Source organism: Hirundo rustica, chromosome 32 (genome assembly GCF_015227805.2).
Source record: "Hirundo rustica isolate bHirRus1 chromosome 32, bHirRus1.pri.v3, whole genome shotgun sequence".
NCBI lineage: Eukaryota > Metazoa > Chordata > Aves > Passeriformes > Hirundinidae > Hirundo > Hirundo rustica.
In genome coordinates, this window is record NC_053481.1 from 198945 (window position 1) to 211417 (window position 12473).

Below are 12473 nucleotides of genomic sequence, written 5' to 3' on the forward strand. Positions count from 1 at the left end.
CTGCTGGGGACATGGAGAGCTGCCCCACTGTGACACTGCCCTTGGCATTTCACAGGCACCAAACAAATCACAGCCAGCCCAGCCCACTGTCATGTCCCACGCACCAGAGAGCATCACAGCCAGCCCTGCTCCTTGTGGTGTGACAGGCACCAGAGCACATCCCAGCCCTGCTCCTTGTGGTGTCACAGGCACCAGAGCACATCCCAGCCCTGCTCCTTGTGGTGTCACAGGCACCAGAGCACATCCCAGCCCTGCTCCTTGTGGTGTGACAGACACCAGAGCACATCACAGCCCTGCTCCTTGTGGTGTCAGAAGCCCTATGAGTGTATCAAGTGTGAGAAGAGTTTCTCACAGAGCTCAGCCTTGACCAAACACTCAATGGGGCCACCACTGAGGGAAGCCCTGTGAGTGCCCCGAGTGTGGGAAGAGCTTTCTGCTGCTCCAGCTGCATCCCTCATGGGGGTATCCGTGCTGGGTGATGCCCAGTGACCCTTGGTGGGCAGAGCCCTGGTGATCCATGGTGCCGGTGATCCATGTTGGGAACACACCTGGCTGGGGGCTCCACATCCTCCTGGCTCCCCTTGGCCTGGATTTTCTTTTAATTTCTCTTTCTCCTTCCAAATTACCCAAAATTAGCGTAAAAATAAAGATTTTGAACTAAGACATTGTAGGGGACCTGGTGGGATCTTTCAGGGGATGTGGGGGATGCTGGGTGCTAGTGACTTGAGGGTTCCTGGCAGGGACTTGGGGGTTGCCCAGGGCTTTGGGCAGCCCATGCCGAGTGGCTCTGGCTGCACTGGGAGACCCTGGCACAGGTTCCGGGGCAGCTGGTCAAGGATCCCCTGCCCTGGAACTGTCCCCATATCGCCCTGCCCTGTTCCCAGTGTCCCCTGTCCAGGACCCCCCTCTCTTCGCTGTCACTCCCCTTGCCCCCCGCCCATTCCCATGTCACCCCACTGCCTGTCCTGCTCCCATCCTAGTCTGGATCCCATTCCCAGTCTCATCCCCTGTCCCTGTCCAGTATTCTCTGTCTGGCTGCCATTCCCATATTCCCAGTTCCATATTCCCTGTCCTGTTCGCATTCTCGTATTCCTGGTCCCTCTGCCGTTCCCGCTCCCGTTCCCATCCCACATTCTCTCTCCGGAATGCTGTTGCTGTTTCCATCTTCCTTGTCTCGTCCAAATATTCCCATGCCCGGTCCCAGCCTCTGTCCCTCTCCCGTATTCCCGGTCACATTCCCGGTCCCATTCCCGGTCCCTGTCCCGATTCCCGCTCCCTTCTCACCGGACGCCGCCGCCATCGCTCCGATCCCCTCCCTGCCCCCAACGTGACCGGGGAAACCCCGCGCTGCTCCCATCCACCAATCAGAGCGCACGATCGCACCTGTATTTGCATAACCACGCCCTTGGATCTGGCCCCGCCCCTCCCCGCCTGCAGCCGCCTCCAAGCGCTGTTTGCTCCCAGTTCCCTCCCAGTGCTCCCAGTAAGAGCCAGACTGGGAGGGAAAGCGCTCCCAATTCCTTCCTGCTGCTATCAGGATCGCTCCCCGTGATTCCAGTATCGATCCCAGTGCCGCCGGCGGCTGAAGCGGTTCAGCTATACCCCCAGGGCAAAACGCGGCTGCTTTTGTGTATCGGCACCCGCACGGGCCGGGGTGGGAGCAAAGGAGGAGCGGGAGAGGAGAGAGAGAGAAGGAGGAAAAGGAAAAAGAGGAGAAGGAACAGGAGGAAAAGGACGAGCAAGAATAGGACGGAGAGAGGAGGAGGAGCTGGAGGAAGAGGAGCACCAGCAGGAACACCAGGAGGTTCCCCGCCTGCCGGCTCAGACCGCAGCTCCCCCGGCTCCGGCTCCATCGCCTCCCCCGGAACCCGCAGGTGAGCGGGGATGGAGAGCTCGCCCCAGATGCGTCAGGGGGATCTCCGGGAGGGTTTTCTTGTGGGGCAGGGGATGTTTGCATATTGCGGGACTGCAAAGCCGAGCTGGAAATGCCCATGGAGGGATCTTGGTAGGCTCCACGTGGCGATCGCCCGGTACCGGCGGTCAGAGGGGAGATATCGGGTTTGGGGATCCCTGGGAGAGCCGGGTGGGAACGCGGGAGCCGCGGTGCAGGGAGAGTGCAGAGGAGCGACCCCGGAGCCGGAGAAACCCCTGGCAGCCTGGAGCGGGGGTGGAGCCTCGAGATGAGCGGGGTCCGGGTCCCCCGAGGTTGAAAGGGGCGCTGACTTCTGCAGCTTTGGGCAGGGGGACCGTCAAACCCAACGCTCTCAGCCCTTGTTTTCCCCCCAGACCAGGATTTCCCATTCCCAAACGTTGGCCTCTGTAGGAGGAGAAGGCCCTGAGGAAGATGGCCCGGGAGCTCCAGGCAGGAGAGGAGGAAGTCAGCGCCCCTTTCCTCCCCCTCTCCATCTCCCAGCCGAGCAGGACAAGCCCGCTGCCGACGCTGTCCTGCCGGGGACGAATTGAGGGGATTTCCTTCACCTTCCCTGTGGCACAGAGGCAAATCCCATCCTGTCCTTATCCTTCCTCCCCCAGACAAGGAGCTGAGGATGGAGACCAGGGAGGACAAATCTCCACAGCAGATTCTCATGGAAGAGGCTGTTTTGAGTGGCTCCACGGCGCAGGAATCCAGCGGGGGGGAAAAGCCCTGGAGATCCCGCACAAGGAGAGGCAGCAAACGCAGATCACGGGAATCGGAGCATGGAAGATCCACCCTGGGCCCGGGAGGCAGCTGGAGCTCGAAGCTGGCGGTCCCTGAGCAGCTTCGGGATGGGGAGAAGCCCCACAAGTGCTCAAAATGTGGGAAGAGCTTCAGCCAGAGATCCTCCCTCATCTACCACTGGAGAATCCACACGGGCGAACGGCCCTACGAGTGTGGGCAGTGTGGGAAGAGCTTCAGGTCGAGCTCTGACCTGATCAAACACCAGAGGAGCCACACTGGGGAGAGGCCCTACGAGTGTGGGGAGTGTGGGAAGAGATTCCGGTCGAGCTCTGACCTGATCAAACACCAGATAATCCACACAGGGGAGAGGCCCTATGAGTGTGGGCAGTGTGGGAAGAGCTTCAGTCAGAGCTCCACCCTGATCCGCCACCAGATGATCCACACTGGGGAGAGGCCTTATGAGTGTGACCAATGCAGGAAGAGGTTTCAGACCAGCTCCAATCTCCTCTTCCACCAGCAGATTCACACGGATGAGAGGCCCTTCCGCTGCCAGGACTGTGGGATGGGCTTCAAGCAGAACTCCAGCCTTGTCAGACACCAGTGCATCCACACTGGGGAGAGGCCCTATGAGTGTCCTGAGTGTGGGAAGAGCTTCTCACAGAGCTCCACCCTGAGTGTCCACCAGAGGAGCCACAGGGGGAAACGACCCTACAAGTGTGGGGAGTGTGAGAAGAGCTTCATGTGGAGCTCCCACCTGATTGCCCATCAGAGGAGTCACACACGGGAACGGCCTTATGAGTGTCCCAAGTGTGGGAAGAGCTTTATCCATAGCTCCAACCTGATCCTCCACCAGAGGAGCCACACGGGGGAACGGCCCTTTGAGTGTGCAGAGTGTGGGAAGAGCTTCAGGACGAGCTCCAACCTGACTGTCCACCAGAGGAGCCACACTGGGGAGAGGCCCTACGGGTGTGATAAATGCAGGAAGAGGTTTCCCACCAGCTCCGATCTACTCCTGCACCAGCGGATTCACACGGATGAGAGGCCCTTCCGCTGCCCCGACTGTGGGAAGGGATTCAACCGCAACTGGACCCTCATCACCCACCAGCGCATCCACACCGGGGAAAAGCCCTACAAGTGTCCTGAGTGTGGGAAGAGCTTCTCACAGAGCTCTAACTTAACCCAGCACCAACGGAGGCACCATTAAGGAAAGTCCTGTGTCTGCCTTGAGTGCAGGAAGAGCTTCGTGTGCTGCTCCAGCTCCATCCCCAATGGGAGGATACATGCTGGATGATCCTCAGGGACCCCTGGTGGGCACAGCCCTCATGAGCCATAGTGCTGGTGATCCATGTAGGGAGAAAGCCTGGCTGGGGGCTCCACATCCTCCTGGCTCCCTGTGGGCACCTGGACACATCCACAGACCAACATCAGAAATCTATTCTGGGGAGCAGATTTGCTGACTTCTGACCCCAGAAAAATCTTCCTTTTTGCATCTTCTGGTGGCATCAAGCTACGCTGCATAGCCTTGGAGGTCTTCATCAACATAAATCCATTGTTTCAATTTTCTCTGGCCCACGGGCACCTTCCACAGTAAATGGGGACAGACTGGGGCAAAACCCATGATTGTGGAGACAGTGGGGTGGAAGCCCCTCCAAAATAGTTTCTTCCAACCCACCCAAGCATGTGGATGCTCTGTCAGCAGAGACACACAAATCCTTTTGTTTTGGCCTTGAAACAAAAAGGTTTCTGTTCATCCCTTTGGAAACCCTGAAAGTGGGGTAAAAGTAGCGATGTTGAACTAAGGCATGGATGGGCACATATGGGGGAAATTACATGGGTGGGGCCATGGGAGTAAATGGACATGGGTGGGGACATGCATGGGGACAGGATCAATGCCACCACCTGTGTCACCACAGTGCCACCAGCACCTTCATCTCGGCCATGGCAAAGCGCTGCCCGATGCAGTTCCTGCCACCGCAGTCCCACTGTCACCACCATGGTGTCCCAGCCAAATGTCACCCCCCCACCAGGGCGGGACAGGGAACTTGTTCAACTGGGGACATGTGTCCCAGAAGCGAGTGACAGCCACCAGTGTGTCCCAGGACTGCTGTCCTCATGGGATGCCAGCCACCTCTGGGGACAGACTGGCGACAGGGCAAGAGTCAGTGTCACCTGCAGGGTCACATGGCGTCGCGCTGGGTGTTACCTGAGGTGTCCTGGTGGCAGCATCCCAACAGGTCTGGTGACATTGTCCCCTGATGTATGTCCTGATGGCATCATGTCCCCTCCCTCCGTATGTCCCCATGCCCTGCTGTGGCTCCTTGTCACCCCTCTGTGTGTCCCTGTCCTGCTCTGTGTCCCTGCCCACCCCGTGAATCCCTGTCCCCATCTCTCCTATGTGTCCCTGTCCCCTTTCGTGTGTCCCTGTTCCCTGCCCCAAGCAGGGCAAAAATCCCCGAGGTCCTGGGGCCTCATCCCTCACGGTGTCCCCATGTCCCTCAGGATGTTTCTATGGCTGCTCCTGGCACTGAACATCTGCGCCCACCCCAGCAGAGGTAGGGACATGCGTCATGACACCCTGGGACACGCTGGGACACCCTGGGACATCCCACAACACTTTTTGGCCTCTGATTTTGGGTCCTTCCCCCTCCATTTTGGGTCCATTACCCCTGTTTTTGGTCCCACATCAAATCACCTTAAAACCTCCCCAAAGTTCTTCCCCCGCGATGCTCCCGCCATGACAGGTGCCGCATGGAGGCCAAGACTGCAATCCCAGAAATCAGTCAGACACCCTGAAAATTCATCAGGAATCCCAAAAACGCTATTAGAGACACCCCATCCCCCCCGCAAACTTGCCACAACAAGGCCAGCATGGTGGCCAGGACTGTGGCCCCAAAAGTCAGTCAGAAACCACAAAAATTCATTAGGGATCCCAAAAACCCCATTAGAGACCCCTTCCTAAACTCACTGTGACAAGTCCCACATGGTGGCCAGGACTGCGACCCCAAAAATTCATCACAGAAAATTGATCAGGGATCCCAAAAACCCATCAGGGATCTTAAAATCCTGTGTCAGCAATCATCCCAGCGATCGTCCTTTAATGAATTGGTGACAATTCCGGGGTGCCCCCACTCCCCTCCCAGTATTTCCCGTGTCCTCCCCTGCCTTGGGGGGTGGCAGAGATTTGGGGACATTCCTGGGGACAGCACAAAGTCTGGGGTTGGCTCCCCCCTTCAACTGGGGACCCTAAATCCACCTGTTCCACACGCAGGGGACTCTGGGGACCCCAAATCTTCCCCTCCCCAAGTGGCCACAGCGAGCTCCAGGGCGGGACACTGAGACCACCAGGATCAGACTCGGAGTTCTGGGACCGAGCACCAGGAACCCACCAAGGACCCCTAGAAGGAGCTCTGAGCTCCAGTACAGAGCACCGAGGGCCCCAGGGGTGCCCCTGGCACTACCCCCATGGCCCCGGGATGTCTCCCTGCGCCCCACAGCCTGGTCCCAGCAGGTACCGAGCCTTGGGGGGGGGACACACCCACCCTCACCCCAAAAGTCATCCCCAGGGAGGGAAATTTGAGGTCCCTCAAGATGCCCTGGGGTGAGGAGAGGAAGGTTCAGGGTCCCCAGAGGCTCCTGACAAGGGTGAATTGGGGGGTCTTGGGTGGCTTTCGAGGGTCATGAGGGCTTTTGGGGGTGAGATCCCAAAACTTTGGGAGGGTCCCCAAGCCCCAGATGGGCACTTGAGCCCCAGAGCGATTCCCTGGGGCTCTGGGGGAGGGGAGGACCCAAAACTAGGGGGGCAGTCCCCAAACCCCTGCCCATGCATGGGGGTGCTCATGGGACTTCCAACAAAGCATGGGGTAGGAACAGCTGAAATATTTGCATAACCCCATCCATGAAACCTCTAAAACCCCAAAAAACACAACGTTTGCATAACCACCCCAAAATAATACACAAAAACAACTGCACAGGGGCCTTCTTACTGCCCACAAATCACAGTGTGCTATCGCTCCTGTATTTAAACAACCGTGCCCTTTGCTTTGGCCCTGCCCAGGGCTGGCTGTAGCCGTGTCTGGGCACTGTTTCCTCCCAGTTCCCTCCCAGTGCTCCCAGTAACAGCAATACAGGGAGGGAAAGTGCTCCCAGTTCCCTCCTGCTGCTCCCAGCATCGCTCCCAATGCTGTGCGGGGTGGAGCCATTTTGCAACCCCCCCAGGGCCAAGCAAGGCTGCTTTTGGGTGTCCATACCACCCATGCTGGGCTGGGAGTGGAGTAGGAGCAGGAATAAGAGGAGAGGCAAAGGAGGATCGAGAGGAAGAGGAGCAGCAGCAGAAGGAACACCCCGTGGTTCCCCCGCCTGCCCGCTCAGGTTGCAGCTCCCCTGGCTCTGGCAGCATCAACCCCTCTGAAATCCACAGGTGAGTGGAGAGGCGGAGCTGGCCCTAAATCCATCAGGAGGTGTTTGTGGGATGGTTTTCTTGTGGGGCAGGGGATGTTTGCCTATTGCAGGACCCCAAAGCCGAGCCCTCGAGAGATCTTGGGGGGATCCCATGTGGTGATCGCCAGGTACCGGTGGGGAGAGGGGTGATACGGGGTTTGGGGATTGCCGGGAGAGCCACGGGGGAAAGCAGGAGCCCTGGAGCGGGGAGAGTGCAGAGGGACGATCTTGGAGCCGGGTGACCTCTGGTAGCCTGGAGGGGTGGGGGAACTTTGACATAAGCAGGGTCCGGGCTCCCCGAGGTTGAAAGAGGCGCTGACTTCTGCAGCTACATTTGGGCAGGGGGACATCAGACCTAACGCACTCAGCCCATTTTCCCCCCAAACCAGGATGTCCCATTCCCAAACCTTGGCCTCTGTAGGAGGAGAAGGCCAAGAGGAAGATGGCCCGGGAGCCCCAGGCAGGTGAGGAGTGTTACAGGTGTATATGATAATTTGTGCAAATAAAATTGTCATATATTTTTATGTACTGTTAAAATATACTCTTAGGAGTTTTAAAACTCACAAGCCAGAGATTGGAACATAATGTCAAAACCACCTGGACAGAGGAGGGAGGACTTCATTTACAATAAAATAAGCATGGCCAGCTCGGAGATGGATCGCCCATCAAGGTGGTCCGAGGAGCGCCCAGGCGATGAATATGTGATAAATATCTGGAGATTGAGTTAACCAGGGCCATCAGGGAGATACATCTCAATGCCGGATTCCAGGAACATGATCACGGGTGTTCATCACTTTCTGGATATGTTTTGTTCAACTTGCCACAGTGAAAGAACTCCTCATGAATACGTGTAGTCCGAAACAGAAGAAAAGGGGCTCAGCCTTGGGCGAAAAAAAGGTATAAAAATCGCTCAGACAGGACAGTCGGTGTGGAGCACAGGGACCCTCTGCTGCAGCAGGCAAACCTGTGTCTCACCCAGCGCTGACACCCGGGCTCGGCACTGACCTTTTTTTTTTTCTTTTTTTTTTTTGATAGTGGTTTTGTGTTGTTGCTCTCTAAAATTCTATTTGGACCTTTTTTAAATAAATTTCCTTCAATTAATAAATTGGAGTGTTTTTCATTTATAACAGGAGGAAGTCAGTGCCCCTTTCCCCCTCTCTCCTGCTCCATCTCCCAGCCCAGGTTGTCCCCTGGCTGCAGGACAGCCTCACTGCCAATGCCATCCTGCTGAGGACACAGTGGGGGATCTCCATCCCCTTCCCTGTGGCACAGAGGCAAATCCCATCCTCTCCTTGTCCTTGCTCCCACAGACAAGGAGCTGAGGATGGAGAGAAAGAAAGACAAATCCCTGAGGCCAAACATTGTGGAAGAGGCCATTTGGAGAGGCTCCACGGTGCAGGAATCCAATGGTGAGGAAAAGCCGTGTAGATCCTGCACAAGGGGGGTTTGCAAACACTGATCATGGGGATCTGAGTAGGAAAGACCCATGCTGGGCCAGGGAGGCACCCAGAGATGCAGCTGGAGCTCAGAGCTGGGGGTCCATGAGCAGTTTCACGATAGGGAGTAGCCCCACAGGTGCTCAAAATGGCTGATCTCTCTTGGCCAGAGATCCTACCTGATCCGCCATTGGAGAATGCACATGGTTGAAATTTCTCTATGAATGTAGGAAGTGTGGGAAGAGCTTCAGCCAGAGCTCCACCCTGATTGTCCACCAGAGGAGCCAGACATCTCTAGATTTCTAAAACTGTTCAAAAATCACCCAGAGAGGCCTTGTGATAATATCAGCAGTTCTTTGAGTATTCTTGGATGAAGAGAGTTAACCTGGTTAAAAGGTGAAGCTGTGCAGCTTCTTATGGTAAATAGATTTTTCACACCATTTTGTTCACATGGATACAATGCTGCTTATCATGGGCACTGGCAGCTACCCACAAAGAACTGCCCAAAGATATTCAAGTCAGTGCTCCAGTAGTGGATACATTGATGAAAACTGGTCACCATGTGTGGTGCTTAAGCTTAATTGGCTTGTTTGGTGAAAGAGATTTAATTCCTTCTGCCCTGTTCCAGCCCTGTAGCACCCAGGCAGAGAAATGGCTTTGGTTGGATGGAACTGGACTTGAGTAAATAACTGAACCACCTGAAAAGATCTTTGTGTGCTTTCACCTAGGGCTTGTGCTTGGGTTAGTGCAGACACACCCTTCACATTCAGGGTGGGAATACTTACAGGGTCTCCCACCTCTTAATCTAAGTGATCCGGAAATAACTTGGATATCCCAGTTGCCATGTATGGCACTGTTTGGTAGCAGTGTGCTGACCTTGACCATCTCTGTGTTCAATCCGGTTTAGGGCTATACACTCTACATCCTCTCATTCTCTCACTAAGATTCCCTACCTCTCATCTCCATCATCAAGCTCTGCCCAAGGCCTCCTCATACCATCGGACTTGGTGGTGAGCAGCACCACTGCCTGCAGCTTCTTTTCCTTCTCCTGATCATGCTCAGCAACAACACGGCCTTCCCCAAAGCCTGCTCTCCCTCTCCAGGGGATTTCAATCCCCTGAACAACAGACAGCCCTCTGCCTGTGGCACCAGAGCTTAGGAGGATCATTTACCCTTAGGAAAAGCCCTGGTTCCCAGGATCCCTGCACTTCCTCTTCTGCAACTTCTTTCTGCTCCCCAGCAGCTGCTGCCCACACTTCTGCTGTCTCTGCCTGCCCTTCCACAGCCTCTCCCTTTTCCTTAGGTGCCTCTTCTTCTCTTTCTTCCACTGCCTGCTCTCCTGCCTCTCCCTTCTCCTCCACAACCCCTTCTCCAGCTTCGTCTCCTTGTCCCACACTTCTGTCTTTTTCTCGTCCTTCTCTTCACCCTATGGATTTCCGTCCTGGCTTGGTCACTCTCTTGGCTTCTAAAAGTCTCCAAGCCTGATCCCTCCTCTCCCTTTCACCTGCTAATTCTTCCTGCACTTTCCCAACTCCTCCTCATCTGAACCGCTGTCCATGTCCTTGTGCTCACCCTTTGTGCTGCCTCCTCATCCCTGTCCGTGTACCCAACATCTGTCCCAATGCCTTCTCCCACTCTGCAGCTTTATGGAGCCCAAGGTGCATTTGTCTGCTAAGGCCCCTTTCCATAAATCAGCAGAGATTCCGATTTTGCTCTCTCATTTTGCTCTCCATCTGAATTTTTTGGAAGGAGATAACTAAATTTTCTAGAAATTTGTATCTCATCTTGCTCTTCATCCAAATGTTTTAGCAAGGAGTCATGAATCCTTTTATTCTTTTGAGCATCCATTGACGCCTTAGGATTTTAGCTTTTATATTTTCTTGTAAATTTGTAATCCTGCAATTCTTTAGTGTATAACTCTGAACTCCATAGAGAGTGTTCTCTGCTGCTTTCCCATTTTGGTGAGACAAAACAATTCCTCTCCAGGCCTGGGAATCAAGGACACCTCACTGTCTCAGGCCCTGAGAAATGTAAACAAAAGTGAGTTTGGGGGTGAGGAAAGTTGGGGTAAATGACTTCATTACCTGAAGCTGTAGTTGGAAAATTAACCCCCAATGTGCAAATGGACCAAAGTTATAAAAGTATGAAAACCTGAGACCCGTCGTCCATTTTTGGGTGTAGCCCCTGGGGGGGCTTTGTCTGCCTGAAATGTCCATTCAATAAATACAACTTCAATAAATTCAATAAATACAACTGCTTTTTATTCCCTTAATTTTGTCTGGCCTCTGTTTTTAGGTAGTCCCAAAAAGGCATCAGTCCAATGCCCTCTCTTTTCCCTCCTCTACCTCACTTTTCCTATTATTCCCTGAATCCCCAACTCCCACCCCAGATCTTGGTTTGTGGGGTCCCACTCCCCTCCCACTCCTTTTGGGGATCCCACCCCATTTTTCCTCCCTCTCCCCCACATTTCCTATGGCCTCCCCCTTCCCGTGCTCACCACTCATCCAAGTTCCCTTGGCTCCCAGCTGAAGGGTCTCCCAGCACCACCAGTATGGCCCCAGCTGCTCCCACAGGCCCCATCCGCAGCTCTGGGCAGGTGCTGACACCCCAAAAGCAGCCATGCTGTGCCGTGGGGGTCTCCAAGATCATCCAGTGCTGCTTGATGCTATCAGAAGAGTGAATAGGTGAGAAATTTTTGGAATTTAAAGTCAACAGATCTCTTCTTCCCAATCAATTTCTGATGTTAGTTTGCATCCACATAGATGTTCCTGCCCCTGCGTTCATGCAGGTGCCTATGGGGAACCAGGAGGATGTGGAGAGAACCAGCCAGATGTCTTCCCAACATGGATCACTGGGAATGTGGGACACCAGGGCCCATCCAATGGGGGTCCTCTGATGGGGGATGGAGTTGGAGCAGCAGACAAAACTCTTCCTGCAGTCGGGGCCCTCACAGGGCTTCCCTTACCAGTGGCTCTGTTGGTGTCTGGTCAAGAGCTCCTGGAGAAGCTCTTCCCACACTCAGGACACTCAAAGGGCCTCTCCTGGGTGTGGATGTGCTGGTGGGTGAGGAGGCTGAAGTTGTGGGTGAAGCCCTTCCCACAATCAAGGCAGCATAAGGGCCTCTTCCCTGTGTGTGTGTGCTGCTTGAGGAGATTTGAACTGCTCCGAGCCTTTTTCCCACGCTCGGAACACTCATAGGGCTGTTCCCCAGTGTGGATCTTCTGGTTGGAGGTCCGATTGGACCTAATGCTGAAGCTCTTTCAACATTCCAATCACGTGTAGAGCCATTCCCCAGTTTGGAACTTTTGGTGCCAGACCAGGTGAGAATTGTCACTAAAGCTCTTCCCATATTCCCACCCCTTATATGGCCATTCCCCCGTGTACACACTCTAATGGTAGAGGAGGTGGGAGCCATGCTTGTACCTCTTCCCACACTCCCAACACTTGTAGGACATTTCCCCCTTGTGGGTCCTCTGGTGGACAGTCAGGATGGAGCTCTGTGAGAAGCTCTTCCCACACTCGGGACATTCATAGGGTCTCTCCCCAGTGTGGATGCGCTGGTGCCTGATGAGGTGGGAGTTGTACCTGAAGCCCATCCTGCAGTTGGGGCAGCGGAAGGGCCTCTCATCTGTGTGAATCCGCGGATGCAGGAGGAGACTGTATCTGGTCAGAAACCTCTTCCTGCATTGGTCACATTCATAGGGCCCCTCCTCGGCGTGGATACTCCAATGGCAGATTAAGATCTCTGGCTGAAGCTCTTCCCACCTTTCAAGCACTTGTGGGGCTTCTCCCCATTGTGAAGCTGCTCAGGGACCCCCAGCTCTGAGCTCTGGGTGGATCTTTCCTGCTCGGATCCCCGTGATCTGCATTTGCTGCCTCTCCTTGTGCGGGATCTCTGTGGCTTTTCCTCCTCGCTGGATTCCCGCGCCATGGAGCCGCTC

The 12473-nt window shown here is 55.0% G+C and overlaps 1 protein-coding gene across 3 annotated transcripts; it reads left to right on the forward strand.

Annotated features, from left to right (window-relative positions):
- Positions 1–1477: 1477 nt before the first annotated feature.
- On the forward strand, positions 1478–8110 carry LOC120764609 (zinc finger protein 501-like). Of its 3 annotated transcripts, XR_009208566.1 has the most exons (5): positions 1478–1874; positions 2533–4893; positions 5159–7076; positions 7486–7560; positions 7645–8110. XR_009208566.1 is itself a non-coding variant. In XM_058423841.1 (2 exons), the coding sequence occupies exon 2, from the start codon at positions 2547–2549 to the stop codon at positions 3861–3863; it is 1317 nt and encodes a 438-aa protein (XP_058279824.1). In that variant the 5' UTR covers positions 1478–1874; positions 2533–2546; the 3' UTR covers positions 3864–7150. The 3 variants fall into 3 exon arrangements, 1 of the variants encoding a protein (XP_058279824.1); XR_009208565.1 differs by having other exon boundaries at positions 2533–7076; XM_058423841.1 differs by lacking the exons at positions 7486–7560; positions 7645–8110 and having other exon boundaries at positions 2533–7150.
- The last annotated feature ends 4363 nt before the right edge of the window (positions 8111–12473 follow it).